General features: G+C 44.9%; 1 protein-coding gene across 1 annotated transcript; it reads left to right on the top strand.

The window, feature by feature from the left end:
* The first annotated feature begins 1,970 nt into the window (after positions 1-1,970).
* tmem71 (transmembrane protein 71) lies at positions 1,971-20,990 on the top strand. The gene is made up of 10 exons (XM_034077725.2): positions 1,971-2,181; positions 8,587-8,647; positions 8,808-8,850; positions 9,951-10,157; positions 15,955-16,232; positions 17,047-17,232; positions 17,535-17,601; positions 17,767-17,828; positions 18,851-18,900; positions 18,990-20,990. The coding sequence occupies exons 2-10, from the start codon at positions 8,617-8,619 to the stop codon at positions 19,011-19,013; spliced, it is 948 nt and encodes a 315-aa protein (XP_033933616.1). The 5' UTR covers positions 1,971-2,181; positions 8,587-8,616; the 3' UTR covers positions 19,014-20,990.
* Positions 20,991-20,996: the final 6 nt, after the last annotated feature.

Here is a 20,996-nt window from a genome sequence, read left to right as displayed (position 1 = left end):
GTGGACAATACCCACAGGAGCAGATCCGGGTGAAGTGTCTTGCTCAAGGACACAACGGCCTGACGCAGTGGCGGTGGGAGCGGGTTTCGAACTGGAGTTCCCCAGCACTCCCCCTTGATCTGATGATCGGATGCACAGACCACTGCGCCACCCGTCCCACATACACAATAAAAACTCCCTCTGAAGGGGACACAGGGATGTTAGCCTCTGGAGACCATTTACATGCACTAAAACCTATCACACTATGAGGAGAGGCAACTCCACAGGATTACTTAAAGGGGACCTGTCATGCAACATGCACTCGTGTACGTCGTGTGTACCTGAACATGTGTCCCCGCTGTGCAGGGACGTGCACACACATGTGGAGGGGCTATTGCTCTGAACTGGGAAAAAGGCCGTAACTTGTTTTAATGTAAAAGAAACCAAACGATTATTACATCGACTAAATTGAACAGTAATTCACATCTCATAACAAAATAAGCTAAGGCGACTACTTGCATTCGGTGACTTGATTTTAAAAATGAAAACCAGGGACGTTTTGGTTTCGCGGTCCATATCTCATTAAAACATCTAATGTTAGGAACTATTAAAGACAACATGGGGACAATTCTGTTCTAATGTAGTTTGACCAGACCATGCTGTGCTGTCCAGACGTAAAACAGGGCCTCTAACTAATGACCTTAAATAAACTCACTAATTAATTAAACCACTTCATTATTCTTATTCTTATCATGAGCGCAGTGACGGTAAGGTATCTAATTATTTATTTAGTATTCCATAACTTAGTAACAGAGATGGTCAAACTGAAGTGGTGGAGACATGGCAGAAATCCTACACTGAAGCGGGACATTGAACTGTTCCCCCGTGAGAGGGCGATCAAGAGAAGAGAGCGAGCGGTGAGGGAGTTCACAGATGAGAGACACAGAAGCACAACAACAACAAGTAGCTATATTTAGTTTTTTTTTTGTAAATAACCGACGGTATCCAGAGGAAGTAAAGCCCCCTGGTCCCTTATTCCCTAACCGCCACGAGACAACTCAAAATCAAGTTTCCAGAATCCGACTCTGAGGTGGTCGTAACGCACCGGCAGATGACAGCGCTGACAAGGTGTGCTTCCCGCAGCGAGACGCTAACATGCTGATCCGGCCACAACAGAACAAAGAAAAACAAACTCTCGCCCTCTCCAGAGGGGCAGGTCAGCCAGAAATGCCAAACGGGCCGTTGCCCGGGCAACATCAGCCCGTACATGTGCACGTCCCTGCCGGTGTGTCCGGGAACACAACCCTCTCTCTCTTCCTCCGTACCCACATCTCTAAAGACGGGCTGCAACGGATCTGATCCAGACTGATCCAGATTTGAAAATAGTCTGAGGTCAGTGACGAGGAGCTCCGCCTATATGAGCAACTCTCCACCAATCAGGGGAATGAGAGGTTGCCGTGGCAGCTGTAACTCGGCCTCTCCTTTGCAGGGGGCGTGGCCAGCTGCAGCGCAGGCAAAGACAGGGTGGAGGAGAGCGAAGTGAGGCATGATCTGTTTGGTATTTTGAAAAAAACCCCGTATAAATATACCTTTTTATAGACGTATGGCCCTACAATATATTATTAAAATGTATGATAGGTCTCCTTTAAACCTCCTTTAATGGTGATACTGAGATGATGCGGTGTGTGTTGATTGTCGTGTACCTGCTACGGACTGCAGATGGGAATGAGCTATTCACCTGGCATCCTCCACCTCCTCTCTTCTGATTGGATGTGTATGCACGGTCCTCTTTGAAACACGTATAAAAATAGAAAGCAGAATACGGCCTCTTTAGTTAACTCAACATCTAAGAACCTGTGGCAGGACCTCAACATATTGAAGTTGTAGAGTCGACACGTCTTAATCTTTTGAGCTATTTCCCACGTTTGGGTCTGACTAACACCTGGATCCTCATGCAGGCGCACGGGTCTTGTGACTGCATGTTAGACTCCTCCGGCAGCTCGCGGGTTAACAGGAAACATGACCTCACCGCTAACCGCCGGTCTGTTTTTCTCCTTCTTCTTCTTCTGCATACTTGGCAGGCTCCTGTTGCTGCTGCATACTTCGCAGGCTCCTGTTGCTGCTCAGGATGTGAGAGAAGATCAACAGAAGACACGGACACACTGAAGGAGAGCAGACGGGGTGTGAGCGGGACGCCCGAAGGTAAGACCCGGCTGCTCCGGTCCTCCCTCTGTGCTCTGCCCGCTGATCGGAGGCTCTGGAGAGTTAAAAACAAGGAGGGAGGAAGCACTTCATTCCCTTGTATCGTCTAAAATCCTGCTCTAATGTCTTTCTTAAAATCGAATACACTTCGTCGTGACCTCACTGAGCTGTAATATGTTATTCTCCGGCTCCTCCTCTGGTTTCCGTAACGTTTCTGTTGACGTCACTGAACCTCGCAGCGAAGTGCCTGGACTGGATGGATCAACCTGGTTCTGATGAACCCAACAGAGATAGGCGTTTGCATTCACATATGTTCCTATTTTGAGGCGACGACGCACATACACACGTCCATGGTACAACGCGACCGCACGATGTATGCTTTCACGTTGAAACACTTGGTCTGCAGGGCCTCAAGGAGTCTTACACACACACACACACACACACACACACACACACACACACACACACACACACACACACACACACACACACACACACACACACACACACACTGTTGTTAGCTTTATCTCACACACACACACACACACACACACACACACACACACACACACACACACACACACACACACACACACACACACACACACACACACACACACACACACACACACACACTGTTGTTAGCTTTATCACACACACACACACACACACACACACACACACATACATACATACATACATACATACATACATACATACACACACACACACTGTTGTTAGCTTTATCTCAGTCACACACACACACACACACACACACACACACACACACACACACACACACACACACACACACACACACACACACACACACACACACACACACACACACACACACACACACACACACACACACACACCGTCCTGCTGACACACTCGGAGCACAAAGTGTGGATTCCTCCGCCGCTGAAAATAGTCCCTAACAAACGTTCCTCTTGTTTGTTGTTAACACTTATAATATGAGCTAACTGAGAGAATATCGGTGCTTTCAAAGAACCACAGACCGAGTCCAGACGATAGGGAGTGTGTGCTTTCAAAGAACCACAGACCGAGTCCAGACGATAGGGAGTGTGTGCTTTCAAAGAACCACAGACCGAGTCCAGACGATAGGGAGTGTGTGCTTTCAAAGAACCACAGACCGAGTCCAGACGATAGGGAGTGTGTGCTTTCAAAGAACCACAGACCGAGTCCAGACGATAGGGAGTGTGTGCTTTCAAAGAACCACAGACCGAGTCCAGACGATAGGGAGTGTTTGCTTTCAAAGAACCACAGACCGAGTCCAGACGATAGGGAGTGTGTGCTTTCAAAGAACCACAGACCGAGTCCAGACGATAGGGAGTGTGTGCTTTCAAAGAACCACAGACCGAGTCCAGACGATAGGGAGTGTGTGTTTTCAAAGAACCACAGACCGAGTCCAGACGATAGGGAGTGTGTGCTTTCAAAGAACCACAGACCGAGTCCAGACGATAGGGAGTGTGTGCTTTCAAAGAACCACAGACCGAGTCCAGACGATAGGGAGTGTGTGCTTTCAAAGAACCACAGACCGAGTCCAGACGATAGGGAGTGTGTGCTTTCAAAGAACCACAGACCGAGTCCAGACGATAGGGAGTGTTTGCTTTCAAAGAACCACAGACCGAGTCCAGACGATAGGGAGTGTGTGCTTTCAAAGAACCACAGACCGAGTCCAGACGATAGGGAGTGTGTGCTTTCAAAGAACCACAGACCGAGTCCAGACGATAGGGAGTGTGTGTTTTCAAAGAACCACAGACCGAGTCCAGACGATAGGGAGTGTGTGCTTTCAAAGAACCACAGACCGAGTCCAGACGATAGGGAGCGTTTGCTTTCAAAGAACCACAGACCGAGTCCAGACGATAGGGAGTGTTTGCTTTCAAAGAACCACAGACCGAGTCCAGACGATAGGGAGTGTGTGCTTTCAAAGAACCACAGACCGAGTCCAGGCGATAGGGACTGTGTGCTTTCTAAGAACCACAGACCGAGTCCAGACGTTAGGGAGTGTGTGCTTTCAAAGAACCACAGACCGAGTCCAGACGATAGGGAGTGTGTGCTTTCAAAGAACCACAGACCGAGTCCAGACGATAGGGAGTGTGTGCTTTCAAAGAACCACAGACCGAGTCCAGACGATAGGGAGTGTGTGCTTTCAAAGAACCACAGACCGAGTCCAGACGATAGGGAGTGTGTGCTTTCAAAGAACCACAGACCGAGTCCAGACGATAGGGAGTGTGTGCTTTCAAAGAACCACAGACCGAGTCCAGACGATAGGGAGTGTGTGCTTTCAAAGAACCACAGACCGAGTCCAGACGATAGGGAGTGTGTGCTTTCAAAGAACCACAGACCGAGTCCAGACGATAGGGAGTGTGTGTTTTCAAAGAACCACAGACCGAGTCCAGACGATAGGGAGTGTGTGCTTTCAAAGAACCACAGACCGAGTCCAGACGATAGGGAGTGTTTGCTTTCAAAGAACCACAGACCGAGTCCAGACGATAGGGAGTGTTTGCTTTCAAAGAACCACAGACCGAGTCCAGACGATAGGGAGTGTTTGCTTTCAAAGAACCACAGACCGAGTCCAGACGATAGGGAGTGTGTGCTTTCAAAGAACCACAGACCGAGTCCAGACGATAGGGAGCGTTTGCTTTCAAAGAACCACAGACCGAGTCCAGACGATAGGGAGTGTGTGCTTTCAAAGAACCACAGACCGAGTCCAGGCGATAGGGACTGTGTGCTTTCTAAGAACCACAGACCGAGTCCAGACGTTAGGGAGTGTGTGCTTTCAAAGAACCACAGACCGAGTCCAGACGATAGGGAGTGTGTGCTTTGAAAGAACCACAGACCGAGTCCAGACGATAGGGAGTGTGTGCTTTCAAAGAACCACAGACCGAGTCCAGACGATAGGGAGTGTGTGCTTTCAAAGAACCACAGACCGAGTCCAGACGATAGGGAGTGTGTGCTTTCAAAGAACCACAGACCGAGTCCAGACGTTAGGGAGTGTTTGCTTTCAAAGAACCACAGACCGAGTCCAGACGATAGGGAGTGTGTGCTTTCAAAGAACCACAGACCGAGTCCAGACGATAGGGAGTGTGTGCTTTCAAAGAACCACAGACCGAGTCCAGACGATAGGGAGTGTGTGCTTTCAAAGAACCACAGACCGAGTCCAGACGATAGGGAGTGTGTGCTTTCAAAGAACCACAGACCGAGTCCAGACGATAGGGAGTGTGTGCTTTCAAAGAACCACAGACCGAGTCCAGACGATAGGGAGTGTGTGCTTTCAAAGAACCACAGACCGAGTCCAGACGTTAGGGAGTGTTTGCTTTCAAAGAACCACAGACCGAGTCCAGACGATAGGGAGTGTGTGCTTTCAAAGAACCACAGACCGAGTCCAGACGATAGGGAGTGTGTGCTTTCAAAGAACCACAGACCGAGTCCAGACGATAGGGAGTGTGTGCTTTCAAAGAACCACAGACCGAGTCCAGACGATAGGGAGTGTGTGCTTTCAAAGAACCACAGACCGAGTCCAGACGATAGGGAGTGTGTGCTTTCAAAGAACCACAGACCGAGTCCAGACGATAGGGAGTGTGTGCTTTCAAAGAACCACAGACCGAGTCCAGACGATAGGGAGCGTTTGCTTTCAAAGAACCACAGACCGAGTCCAGACGATAGGGAGTGTTTGCTTTCAAAGAACCACAGACCGAGTCCAGACGATAGGGAGTGTGTGCTTTCAAAGAACCACAGACCGAGTCCAGACGATAGGGAGCGTTTGCTTTCAAAGAACCACAGACCGAGTCCAGACGATAGGGAGTGTTTGCTTTCAAAGAACCACAGACCGAGTCCAGACGATAGGGACTGTGTGCTTTCTAAGAACCACAGACCGAGTCCAGACGTTAGGGAGTGTGTGCTTTCAAAGAACCACAGACCGAGTCCAGACGATAGGGAGTGTGTGCTTTCAAAGAACCACAGACCGAGTCCAGACGATAGGGAGTGTGTGCTTTCAAAGAACCACAGACCGAGTCCAGACGTTAGGGAGTGTTTGCTTTCAAAGAACCACAGACCGAGTCCAGACGATAGGGAGTGTTTGCTTTCAAAGAACCACAGACCGAGTCCAGACGATAGGGAGTGTGTGCTTTCAAAGAACCACAGACCGAGTCCAGACGATAGGGAGTGTGTGCTTTCAAAGAACCACAGACCGAGTCCAGACGATAGGGAGTGTGTGCTTTCAAAGAACCACAGACCGAGTCCAGACGATAGGGAGTGTGTGCTTTCAAAGAACCACAGACCGAGTCCAGACGATAGGGAGTGTTTGCTTTCAAAGAACCACAGACCGAGTCCAGACGATAGGGAGTGTTTGCTTTCAAAGAACCACAGACCGAGTCCAGACGGTGGGGAGTGTGTGCTTTCAAAGAACCACAGACCGAGTCCAGACGATAGGGAGTGTGTGCTTTCAAAGAACCACAGACCGAGTCCAGACGATAGGGAGTGTGTGCTTTCAAAGAACCACAGACCGAGTCCAGACGATAGGGAGTGTGTGCTTTCAAAGAACCACAGACCGAGTCCAGACGATAGGGAGCGTTTGCTTTCAAAGAACCACAGACCGAGTCCAGACGATAGGGAGTGTGTGCTTTCAAAGAACCACAGACCGAGTCCAGACGATAGGGAGTGTGTGCTTTCAAAGAACCACAGACCGAGTCCAGACGATAGGGAGTGTGTGCTTTCAAAGAACCACAGACCGAGTCCAGACGATAGGGAGTGTGTGCTTTCAAAGAACCACAGACCGAGTCCAGACGTTAGGGAGTGTTTGCTTTCAAAGAACCACAGACCGAGTCCAGACGATAGGGAGTGTGTGCTTTCAAAGAACCACAGACCGAGTCCAGACGATAGGGAGTGTTTGCTTTCAAAGAACCACAGACCGAGTCCAGACGATAGGGAGTGTGTGCTTTCAAAGAACCACAGACCGAGTCCAGACGATAGGGAGTGTGTGCTTTCAAAGAACCACAGACCGAGTCCAGACGATAGGGAGTGTGTGCTTTCAAAGAACCACAGACCGAGTCCAGACGATAGGGAGTGTGTGCTTTCAAAGAACCACAGACCGAGTCCAGACGATAGGGAGTGTTTGCTTTCAAAGAACCACAGACCGAGTCCAGACGATAGGGAGTGTTTGCTTTCAAAGAACCACAGACCGAGTCCAGACGTTGGGGAGTGTGTGCTTTCAAAGAACCACAGACCGAGTCCAGACGATAGGGAGTGTGTGCTTTCAAAGAACCACAGACCGAGTCCAGACGATAGGGAGTGTGTGCTTTCAAAGAACCACAGACCGAGTCCAGACGATAGGGAGTGTTTGCTTTCAAAGAACCACAGACCGAGTCCAGACGATAGGGAGTGTTTGCTTTCAAAGAACCACAGACCGAGTCCAGACGTTGGGGAGTGTGTGCTTTCAAAGAACCACAGACCGAGTCCAGACGATAGGGAGTGTGTGCTTTCAAAGAACCACAGACCGAGTCCAGACGATAGGGAGTGTGTGCTTTCAAAGAACCACAGACCGAGTCCAGACGTTAGGGAGTGTTTGCTTTCAAAGAACCACAGACCGAGTCCAGACGATAGGGAGTGTGTGCTTTCAAAGAACCACAGACCGAGTCCAGACGATAGGGAGTGTTTGCTTTCAAAGAACCACAGACCGAGTCCAGACGATAGGGAGTGTGTGCTTTCAAAGAACCACAGACCGAGTCCAGACGATAGGGAGTGTGTGCTTTCAAAGAACCACAGACCGAGTCCAGACGATAGGGCGTGTGTGCTTTCAAAGAACCACAGACCGAGTCCAGACGATAGGGAGTGTGTGCTTTCAAAGAACCACAGACCGAGTCCAGACGATAGGGAGTGTTTGCTTTCAAAGAACCACAGACCGAGTCCAGACGATAGGGAGTGTTTGCTTTCAAAGAACCACAGACCGAGTCCAGACGTTGGGGAGTGTGTGCTTTCAAAGAACCACAGACCGAGTCCAGACGATAGGGAGTGTGTGCTTTCAAAGAACCACAGACCGAGTCCAGACGTTGGGGAGTGTTTAGAGACGGACTCCATCTTTGTTTATTTGTTACTTCTTGACTGTAAGAAAGAAATGGCTCTTTTCTCTCAGCCGGTGCCGGTTTATGATTTCTTCGGCTGCTTATTGAAATAACTGAGACTTTGGTATAAAAATAAAACCCTATATTTGTGTTGTTAGAGATGTATGTTCCACAGAGTCGAGAGGAGAGGGAGTGTGTGCTTTCAAAGAACCACAGACCGAGTCCAGACGATAGGGAGTGTTGGAGACGGACTAAAACATTATCATTGTTTTTAGTTTAGTTTTTTGACCCGGTTTTATGTTTTTGGTGTCTTTCACAGATCCACAAAGACGCTCGGCTGCAGACAAACATGTCTCTGTTCTTCTCTGGAGCTGTGACAAGTATGACACACACACACACACACACACACACACACACACACACACACACACACACACACACACACACACACACACACACACACACACACACACACACACACACGTTGCATCAGCTGTGTGTGCAGCGGTGTGTAAATCTCTTCTGGTATCTGTTTTCCAGGTTCACCGATTAAGCGAAGGCTACGCGGTCACTCCTGTCAGAGGTAAACAAAGATCTGTTTCTCTAACATGTATTCATTTATTTTAAGTGTTAAATATATAAATATGTGTTTAAATCCAATCCACTTTATTTATATAGCACGGTTTAAAAACAGAGGGTTTGCCAAAGTGCTCCACAATGAACATAACATTATAATAAAATATAATATCACACGAAAAGATAAAAGTTGAAGAGGTGGGTTTTGAGGCGGGACTGGAACAGGGTGAGGGACTCAGACTCACGGAGGTCTTTGGGGAGGGAGGTCCAGAGCTTCGGGGCTGCCACAGAGAAGTCCCCGAAGCTCCGGAGTTCGGCCTTGGGGATGGAAAGCAAACCGGCTGATGAGGATCTGAGGGACTGGGGGGGTTGGTAGAGGGTGAGAAGGTCAGTGAGGTAGGGAGGGGGGGCAGATGGTGGAGGGCTTTGAAAGTGAGGACCAGGAGTTTGTAGTGGATGCGGTGAGAGACGGGGAGCCAGTGGAGTCCTTTGAGGACCGGGGTGATGCCATGACTTGGTGTGGGGGAGGAGTCTGGCGGCTGCGCTCTGGACCCGCTGGAGTCACTGAGGAGGTGGTGCTGATGCCCCGTAGAGGAGGAGGTGGAGCTGATGCCGTAGAGGAGGAGGTGGAGCTGATGCCGTAGAGGAGGAGGTGGAGCTGATGCCGTAGAGGAGGAGGTGGAGCTGATGCCGTAGAGGAGGGAGTCAAGGCGGGAGCAGATGAAGGCGTGCATGAGTCGCTCAGCTGCAGGGCGGGCGAGAGAGGGACGGAGTTTGGCGGATATATTGCGGAGGTGGAAAAATGAGATTTTGACAACATGGCGGATGTGGGGCTCGAGGGAGAGGGTGGGAGGAGGGTGGAGGGGAACGGGGGTGCCATCGATGGGGACTGTCGGGTTGGGTTTTGCTGAGGTCTCGTTGACCGTGCTCAGCTGGACGTGTGGTAGCTACTGTCTGCATAGCTTCTAATGCTAGTTAAAGCTTCTCATGCTACATGTGCAGCATCTGCAGGTGAGCATCCGGCGGCTTCTATGTGCTGGAGACCCTGCTCTACATCTAAGCTGGAGACTGGATTATTAACGGTCTCTCTTCAATGTGTCTCCTCAGCCTGGACGTGTCTCTGCTGTCCCCCGACTCCTCGTACGTCTGTTACTCGTCTCTGGACGGCGACCCGAGCTCCTGCCGCCGCTCGCCTCGCCTCCTCACCAACGGATACTACAGCGTGACGGAGGACAGCTTCTCCTGGGACGAGAAGGGGAACGTCTCCCTGACCCCCTGCAAGACCAGCGTCTCCTACAAGGAGAACCTCGTCAGGTGGGACGGAACTCAAAGTCAACCTTATTGTCAATCTTTCAGTTTGTGTGAGAGAGCGAAATATGTGTATCCTATATGCACACATTAAGGCAAGGCAAGGCAAGGCAAGTTTATTTATATAGCACTTTTCGACGCAGGGTAATTCAAAGTGCTTTACAAAAAAGAAATGAAAGACATTAAGCATTAAAAAAGAAAAGCTAATAAAATAAACATTAAGGAAAAATACATGGATAAAAGTTACAGTGCAGTCTAAAATATGATTTAATTTAGACAGACTTTCTTCACCATATTTTGCTCGCATGACATCCACAATCGGACCCTCAGGAGGCTGTACACACCCCCTCCCCTGCTTTGCTTCCATAACAAAGTCTTTAAAGTGTTACCAAAACACTATTTTTCATCCGTCGATGCCAGATATTCCAAATATCTCTGCTTTCGAGCAGTCCCTCTCATAAATGTCATGGAGTTTAATTACGCTTAGAAAAAGTACATGGATAAAAGTTACAGTGCAGTTTAAGATATGAAAAGTTCAATTAAAAGCAGCGACAAAAAGAAAAGTCTTCTTGCTGGATTTGAAAGTAGTCAGAGTTGCAGCGGACCTGCAGGTTTCTGGGAGCTTGTTCCAGATGTTTGGAGCATAATAACTGAACGCTGCTTCTCCAGGTTTAGTTCTGACTCTGGGGACAGAAAGCTGACCAGTCCCTGAAGACCTGAGAGATCTGGATGCTTCATAGTTTAGCAGGAGGTCAGAAATGTATTTGGGCCTAACCCATTCAGTGCTTTATAAACCAGCAGCAGTATTTATAAATCTATTCTTTGACACACAGGAAGCCAGTGTAAAGACTTCAGAACAGGAGTGATGTGATCCACTTTCTTAGTGCTAGTGAGGACTCGAGCAGCGGCGTTCTGAATCAGCTGCAGCTTCCTCATAGATGTTTTAGTGAGACCTGTGAAGACACCATTGCAGTAGTCGAGTCTACTGAAGATAAAGGCATGGACAAGTTTTTCCAAATCCTGCTGTGACATTAGACATACATAAATACACAACAATCAATATATATACAAAATAACAGTCACGTCGATAACTTTGAGAAATGTACATTAGTGCGAGACTGTTGGTACTTTTAGGAGAAATCTGCAGACACAGCCGGACAGAGAGGAAATAACCTCCTGGCTGGGTTAGGTGTTTCTTTCCACGAGGCTGAAGGACGTCACGTCGGGAAGAAACCACATGAAGGGCCTTTCCAACGATGAGCTCACTCTCAGCAGCCAGACCTTAAACACTTCAGTTAGGTCATTCTAATGAGCTGCACCAAGACGGGAGTACAAATACTTTATTACCAGTGGCGGCTGGTGGAAAATATTTTTGGTGGGGCTGTTGAGAAATGACCCCTTAAATCAGGACCTCTGGTGATGTAATGGCGCGTTCCCAGTGCAGCGTGGAGCTCGCTTTAATGCTGCGTTCAGACCGGACGCGATGCGAATATTCGCTTCGCTCTAAACGCTCCTATCGTATCGCTCTAGTCGCTCGAGTTTCACCGCGGCTGCCAGCTGTGTTTACTCGCATCATTCAAACAAGACGCGCTGGCTCGGGAGCTACAACAATATGAACATATTTTACCGTGATTAAATTGTAATACACGTTTCTAAATGATGCCGACGTAACAACATACTGATACCGGTTAGTAAAAACCATGAATTCATGCTTTGAGTCTGCAGACAGACGGCAGAGAAACACCCTTTAGAATGCGTGTTTTCTGAATGGAGCTTGGCTAAGCTAACGCTATATACGCTCCGACCGTCCACACTCACAACAACGGCCTACAGACATAAAGAAACCAGCGACTGTATTCTCCATGACACAGACAGTCTGTGGTTTGTACTTGTTTAACTTTTGTTACTGTAAGTACTGTTAAGTACATTTTTCTGGTATCAGTACTTTACTCCACTATTTATTTTTCTGACGACTTTTTACTTTGAGTTCTCTCATGTTGAACTCAAATACCTGTACTTTCTACTTCTCTCATGTTGAACTCAAATACCTGTACTTTCTACTTCTCTCATGTTGAACTCAAATACCTGTACTTTCTACTTCTCACATGTTGAACTCAAATACCTGTACTTTCTACTTCTTACATGTTGAACTCAAATACCTGTACTTTCTACTTCTTACATGTTGAACTCAAATACCTGTACTTTCTACTTCTTACATGTTGAAGTAGAAATACCTGTACTTTCTACTTCTTACATGTTGAACTCAAATACCTGTACTTTCTACTTCTTACACTTTGATCTCAAATACCTGTACTTTCTACTTCTTACACTTTGAGCTCAAATACCTGTACTTTCTACTTCTTACACTTTGATCTCAAATACCTGTACTTTCTACTTCTTACACTTTGAGCTCAAATACCTGTACTTTCTACTTCTCTCATGTTGAACACAAATACCTGTACTTTCTACTTCTCTCATGTTGAACTCAAATACCTGTACTTTCTACTTCTTACATGTTGAACCCAAATACCTGTACTTTCTACTTTTCTCATGTTGAACTCAAATACCTGTACTTTCTACTTCTCTCATGTTGAACTCAAATACCTGTACTTTCTACTTCTTACATGTTGAACCCAAATACCTGTACTTTCTACTTTTCTCATGTTGAACTCAAATACCTGTACTTTCTACTTCTTACATGTTGAACACAAATACCTGTACTTTCTACTTCTCTCATGTTGAACCCAAATACCTGTACTTTCTACTTCTCACATGTTGAACCCAAATACCTGTACTTTCTACTTCTCTCATGTTGAACTCAAATACCTGTACTTTCTACTTCTCTCATGTTGAACCCAAATACCTGTACTTTCTACTTCTCACATGTTGAACTCAAATACCTGTACTTTCTACTTCTTACATGTTGAGCTCAAATACCTGTACTTTCTACTTCTCTCATGTTGAACCCAAATACCTGTACTTTCTACTTCTCACATGTTGAACTCAAATACCTGTACTTTCTACTTCTCACATGTTGAACCCAAATACCTGTACTTTCTACTTCTCTCATGTTGAACCCAAATACCTGTACTTTCTACTTCTCTCATGTTGAACCCAAATACCTGTACTTTCTACTTCTCTCATGTTGAACTCAAATACCTGTACTTTCTACTTCTCACATGTTGAACTCAAATACCTGTACTTTCTACTTCTTACATGTTGAACTCAAATACCTGTACTTTCTACTTCTTACACTTTGATCTCAAATACCTGTACTTTCTACTTCTCACATGTTGAACTCAAATACCTGTACTTTCTACTTCTTACATGTTGATCTCAAATACCTGTACTTTCTACTTCTCACATGTTGAACTCAAATACCTGTACTTTCTACTTCTTACATGTTGAACCTAAATACCTGTACTTTCTACTTCTTACATGTTGAACTCAAATACCTGTACTTTCTACTTCTTACATGTTGAACCCAAATACCTGTACTTTCTACTTCTTACATGTTGAACTCAAATACCTGTACTTTCTACTTCTCTCATGTTGAACTCAAACACCTGTACTTTCTACTTCTCACATGTTGAACTCAAATACCTGTACTTTCTACTTCTCTCATGTTGAACTCAAATACCTGTACTTTCTACTTCTCTCATGTTGAACCCAAATACCTGTACTTTCTACTTCTCTACATGTTGAACCCAAATACCTGTACTTTCTACTTCTTACATGTTGAACTCAAATACCTGTACTTTCTACTTCTCTCATGTTGAACACAAATACCTGTACTTTCTACTTCTTACATGTTGAACTCAAATACCTGTACTTTCTACTTCTTACACTTTGATCTCAAATACCTGTACTTTCTACTTCTCACATGTTGAACTCAAATACCTGTACTTTCTACTTCTTACATGTTGAACTCAAATACCTGTACTTTCTACTTCTTACACTTTGATCTCAAATACCTGTACTTTCTACTTCTCACATGTTGAACTCAAATACCTGTACTTTCTACTTCTTACATGTTGATCTCAAATACCTGTACTTTCTACTTCTCACATGTTGAACTCAAATACCTGTACTTTCTACTTCTTACATGTTGAACCTAAATACCTGTACTTTCTACTTCTTACATGTTGAACTCAAATACCTGTACTTTCTACTTCTTACATGTTGAACCCAAATACCTGTACTTTCTACTTCTTACATGTTGAACTCAAATACCTGTACTTTCTACTTCTCTCATGTTGAACTCAAACACCTGTACTTTCTACTTCTCACATGTTGAACTCAAATACCTGTACTTTCTACTTCTCTCATGTTGAACTCAAATACCTGTACTTTCTACTTCTTACATGTTGAACTCAAATACCTGTACTTTCTACTTCTTACATGTTGAACACAAATACCTGTACTTTCTACTTCTTACATGTTGAACTCAAATACCTGTACTTTCTACTTCTTACATGTTGAACACAAATACCTGTACTTTCTACTTCTCACATGTTGAACTCAAATACCTGTACTTTCTACTTCTTACATGTTGAACCCAAATACCTGTACTTTCTACTTCTCTCATGTTGAACTCAAATACCTGTACTTTCTACTTCTTACATGTTGAACACAAATACCTGTACTTTCTACTTCTCTCATGTTGAACTCAAATACCTGTACTTTCTACTTCTCTCATGTTGAACTCAAATACCTGTACTTTCTACTTCTCTCATGTTGAACCCAAATACCTGTACTTTCTACTTCTCACATGTTGAACTCAAATACCTGTACTTTCTACTTCTTACATGTTGAACTCAAATACCTGTACTTTCTACTTCTTACATGTTGAACTCAAATACCTGTACTTTCTACTCTCTCATGTTGAACCCAAATACCTGTACTTTCTACTTCTCACATGTTGAACTCAAATACCTGTACTTTCTACTTCTCACATGTTGAACACAAATACCTGTACTTTCTACTTCTCTCATGTTGAACTCAAATACCTGTACTTTCTACTTCTCTCATGTTGAACTCAAATACCTGTACTTTCTACTTCTCACATGTTGAACACAAATACCTGTACTTTCTACTTCTTACATGTTGAACACAAATACCTGTACTTTCTACTTCTTACATGTTGAACACAAATACCTGTACTTTCTACTTCTTACATGTTGAACACAAATACCTGTACTTTCTACTTCTCTCATGTTGAACTCAAATACCTGTACTTTCTACTTCTCACATGTTGAACACAAATACCTGTACTTTCTACTTCTTACATGTTGAACACAAATACCTGTACTTTCTACTTCTCTCATGTTGAACTCAAATACCTGTACTTTCTACTTCTCACATGTTGAACTCAAATACCTGTACTTTCTACTTCTCACATGTTGAACTCAAATACCTGTACTTTCTACTTCTCACATGTTGAACTCAAATACCTGTACTTTCTACTTCTCACATGTTGAACACAAATACCTGTACTTTCTACTTCTTACATGTTGAACTCAAATACCTGTACTTTCTACTTCTCTCATGTTGAACTCAAATACCTGTACTTTCTACTTCTTACATGTTGAACTCAAATACCTGTACTTTCTACTTCTTACATGTTGAACTCAAATACCTGTACTTTCTACTTCTTACATGTTGAACACAAATACCTGTACTTTCTACTTCTTACATGTTGAACACAAATACCTGTACTTTCTACTTCTGCTTGAGTAAAGGACGTGTACTTTCGCCCTTTCTGCCGATCATTGGTGCTCGAGTTCACTTCTTCTTCTCTCAGGGTTTTCCGGCGGCGGCGGCGGCGGCGTCCTCGAGGCTCTCTGGCTCACCTGCTGAGCGACGTGACGGAGAGCTGTCAGTCGTGGCTGGACGAGAAGGTCTTTAGAGGCGTCTTCGGTACCGCACAGAACCAGGAACAAGACCTGGACCTGGATACGGACCTGGACCTGGATACGGACCTGGACCTGGATCTGGATCTGGACCAGCCCCGGAGCAGCCGGGACGAGAAGACGTGGTTGAACAGCACCGAGCTGGAGGACAGCCGCAGCTTCAGCTACGGTAACAGATCCAGGATTCACTGCTGAGATTTGAGATTGAAAGGTTGTCACAAATTAAAGATTAAAGTCTCCACGATGTAACATCCATCTTTTTCTACGCAACACAAACTCTACTTTGACCAGATATTCATTTCAATTAGCACAAAAAGATCGGTATTATTTTCTGAACTTCATCGATTTTAGTTTGAAATGTATACCTTCCTGTCCGCTGGTCTGGAGGTCAATGGTTACCAACATTAGCCTCCTTTAGCTTAGCGGTGGTGACGGGCACCACTATAGCCTATACTGGATACTTTAACCTCCTAATTTTTCTTTCTTACAGTGTGCTACACTCTATTGCACTTAAAATATATTTATACTTTTTTCTTCGCTCGCCTGGTACAGACTGCTATGAACATTATGGGGGTTAAAAAACACCCATCTCTCCAAAACATATACGAGCAGTCCGTTTTCAGACAGGCAAACAAAATGGTGTCTGATCCCACCCACGTACTCCACCCAGGACTCCAGCTCCGACCTTCTGGTAGAAGCTTCTGGTTCCCAAGATAAGCACTCAGTCCTACCTGTCCATTAAGCTTCTTCACATTCACAGGAAATGAAATGAAATGTACTTTTTAAATGTTGGCCATGAGGGTCGTGCATTGTCAGTATGTGCGTCTGTGTGTTAGTTCAAACGGTGTATGACTGATGATATGTGTGTGTCTCTTCATGTCCACTATGTTTGTATATGTACATGTATGCGGAACTGCAGGACAGAGTCCAGAACACATGTCCTTACGGGGACAATAAAGTATATCGTATTCTCTGTCTTTCAGACCACACTGAGATCCCGCCCCCTGCTGACAAAGTGGCCCCGCCCCCTACGATTCTCATCCAAGAGGAGATTTGCTCTGAGATCTGTCAATCAAAGTTTACCCAATCACTGGGCGGCCTCTCTGAAGTCCCGCCTCCTTCACCCTTCTACACCAATAGCTGCTGTCCGGCCTCACCGGAGCCCACAGGTAACTGAGACACTTCCGAATAACCAGTTGCTATTTTTAATTGTCTTGGCTTTTTAAACCACTAAATGTCATTTTGTGTTTCTGTTGCACTTTATCTGAATGTTTTAATGTATTTTAATTAAATTATAATGCGTTTTATAAATAAACCTGCCTTGCCTTTCAACCTGTTATATTACTTTACAACCATTTATTTCGATATGATTTAAAAAAGGGAGTTTTGTTCTGTAAAAGTATTTCAAATATTATTAGAAATTACGAAAAATCGAATGTTTAATCTCATCATTAATGTTTTTGTGTTTCAGGTTTAACGATGAAGGCCCTCCACCTTTTCATCTTCACCCTCTTCCTCTTCACCGCCCTCTACTCGGGGTACATCTCTATTTCTCAGCATCGTTTTTTATATTTTCAAATCTGTGTAAAACATACTTATTTAAATATATATGCAGACATCTTGAAAAAGACAGCACTTGTGTGACGTTAGATTTTTAGTCTTGAAATCCGATATAATGGTTTCATGTTCCCGTCTCCCTGCAGGTGTCTTTTGTGGAGCGCCACCGTCACGTCGACTGTGTTCGTGATGATCTCATCATTTATGCGTAAGTTGTTTAACATATTTTGCACGTAAATGAGACTTAATTTAGGGTTGAATAAAACAAAACATTAAATCTGGCTGGAACGTGGTTATACCTTTTCCCCTGTTATCCTCTTTATCATCAGTATATCACAGGGCTCGGATATATCCAGAGCCTGTCTCTGATTGGCTGAAACCCCAAACAGATCATCGCAGCATTACCCATAATCCCCTCTGTTTCAGCCCTGTTTCCAAAGTGCTGATTCTCTGTCTGTTACTTTAGGGCACACGTGTCAAACTTAAGGCCCGGGGGCCAAATCAGGCCCGAGGTGGATTTAATTTCGGCCCGCAGGATACTTTGTAATTCCTATTAGATCTGGCCCGCCGGTATATTGCACGCACGCCTTCACTCCATCCTGAGGGTCTCCTCCGCTCAGAGCCTGAGCCCAAACATTGATGACCTTGCCCCCGAGATGAGAGGCCAAGTGTCTGAACTAGCATCTCAGAGCAGCACACTGAGTTCAATGGATGCTTCCTTCTGCACTTTCTCTCACGACAACAGGGCATGTTTGGTTTCTCTTTGAGGGAATAGTTTTGTTGAAGCTGTTGTTGGCCTGTGGGGAAATGTACTCATGAGAAGTGACTCTGGAGAAGCTGCAGATCGAGCCATGAGAAATGAATGCACCTGATTATTTAATATTTAATGTTGTTTTTATAGGCAATAATTGAAGCTTTGTTCGTTCCAGGTTTAATATGTGCAATAAGTTCATTTCAATAAGTTCTGCTATAAACATTGAACCAGTCCGGCCCTCCACTAGCACCCATGTTTGGAGGAGATTCAAGTGATAAGGGGGGGGGGGTTACCTTGGTTGCTGATTGGCTAATGGTAGACGAGCGGACACATGTTGATGTATAAAGGACATGAAGAAGAGCGGACACGTGTTGATGTATAAAGGACATGAAGAAGTGTATCAAGCATAGTAGGTGACCTTTAAATAATATGGTACCTGTATCAGAGTATGTGTTAAATAATTTTTTTTGTTTCAGTCTTGACAAAATCGGGTCCGCTGGGCGAGTGGAGGAGGGCGAAGACAGAGGTGAGTCTGAAATTTAATACATTTTCTTTACTTGTGTCGACTGTCCGCGTGGAAATAACGACGACTACTAACTGAATTCTGTTTTCCAGGACATCACATCAAGAAACGAGTAAAGCAGCGTCCGTCCCTCTGCGATGTGAAACTGGAAGAAAGGCGTCGAAACATATTTAACATTTCACCGTCTGCATGTTCGATAAAAGTGGCTGTGAGCTCCGGAAAACATTTCACAGCAAACACGCTGAAGCTCTGACTGATAAGGACAACGTTCTGAAAGTAGAAACTAGAAAGAAGTGTCAAGAAAAACTTAAAGTAAATCGAACGCTTTTTATAAATTCAACCTTTGAATCGAATGCAAAACGGCTTTTTTAAAGTTTCCTGCGATTTAAAAAAAGAAATTGAACAGGAAATTAGTTTAAAAGACGAATCCGACGACGTGTTTGTTGCTATACATCTGACGGAGCTCATTCACAAGGTGACACGAGTTATTGTAGTTTAGCTTTAAAATATATATTGAATATAAAAAACAACCTGATGTATTTTTGAAATACTGAAAGTGTATCTATCATTGATGACAGGGGAACTTGGCTTTTTTGAGATGTCCAAAGTGAAGAAATTCAGGTGAAGCCTCACTTCTTTTCAAAATATTTTTTATTAAAGAAAAACGCACATCTGAAAATGTACCTGGAGGAAAAAGTGCTTTTGATAGTTTCATTCCAAAATCAAGAGATGCACATTCAAAGCAAATATATATTGAAAAAAAGAAAATTCATGTTTTACATCAAAGCTCAGATTCCATTTTGAATTTCTGATTTCCTAGAAAGATTTCTGACAAAGAAAGTGGTTTTCTGCAATATTTATGTATTTATTCAGTACCCTCCCCGAGTGCTCTGGAGGACTGACGCCAGGTAGCCAGGTAGCCTATCTGCTAAAGCACAGGGTAGCTTTACAGACAGCCCCCAAGCCCCCTGCCACACTGCAACGCCCAGCCCATGCTATATGTCGACGCTGTCAGAAGCCAGGCCAGGGCGAGCGGTAATGGTCCGGTTGAGGGCAGCAGTTGAGGGCCCCATTGCCCACCACAGCAACCTCTGTGGCACAGGAGGCGGGACACGGTGTGTAGAATGCAGCATGATAAAGATACGATTAGTTTGTTTACAGAATCATTCGTACTGATTGTGAAAACTCATCGAAAGTAAACTTGATTGAAACCGTCGGAGGATTAAATAAATCCACTTATTTGTGCAGCTTTACCAGTTACGGCACGTCCGCACGGTTCCGTCGCGTGCTTCAACGGAGACGCTTCCCATTCACTTTGAATGGGGGGACGTCACGCTTTGCCGAACTGCATTGTGGTTCCGTCGTGTCGCCTCCGTCGCTCGCTTCGAAAGTCCAACTTTTGAAGCTTCGACGGAAGCGCCAGCCAATCAAATCATATGCCAGTACAAGCTCAAGCCAATCAAACCGCGTGCTTGTGTGTCCGGGGCGGGAGATGAATGTGATTGGTTGTTAGTCGCGCACCAGACACGCCCACCGGCGAGCTTCAACGCGGCGGAACCGTGTGGACGGGAAAAGACCTCGTGAATTTCTGTATTTTAAATATGAAACAATCAAGTTTTGGCGTGAAACTCTTCTGCTGATAAGTGCCTTTTAATATCAGCCAGCAGACGGAAAGGATTACAGGGAAGATTAAAAGAGGCCTTATTCTGCTCAGTGTAGCATTTAGTGCCTCGACTGTGACTCTCCGTTGTCATTGGTCAACAGCTTAGAGATGTCCCGCCCCTTAACCACGTACAATGTGTTGGAGAGCCAATAGGAGTGCAAGTATTCCATAGTGATGTCACTTTGTTCCGGAAGTAAACAAACAAGTAAAATGGAGGATTTTGTTCTATAGGGAACACAGGGATTTTAGCCTTTGCAGACCGTTTACATGCACTAAAACCTATAGGACACTCTGTGAGAGGTGGGAAGGAAACCCAAAAAGCAGAGTAGGGCCCCTTCGAAGCTACATAGCTGCTAAAAAGATGAAACAGTGTTACAATAAAGATGACTGTTTGATTTAACAAAAATATGTTGTAAATGTAACAAATAATAGTTGG

This window comes from Pseudochaenichthys georgianus, unplaced genomic scaffold (assembly GCF_902827115.2).
Source record: "Pseudochaenichthys georgianus unplaced genomic scaffold, fPseGeo1.2 scaffold_1902_arrow_ctg1, whole genome shotgun sequence".
NCBI classification, from domain to species: domain Eukaryota; kingdom Metazoa; phylum Chordata; class Actinopteri; order Perciformes; family Channichthyidae; genus Pseudochaenichthys; species Pseudochaenichthys georgianus.
Note: the sequence above shows the minus strand (reverse complement) of the source record. Positions and strands in the feature narration are given on the sequence as shown.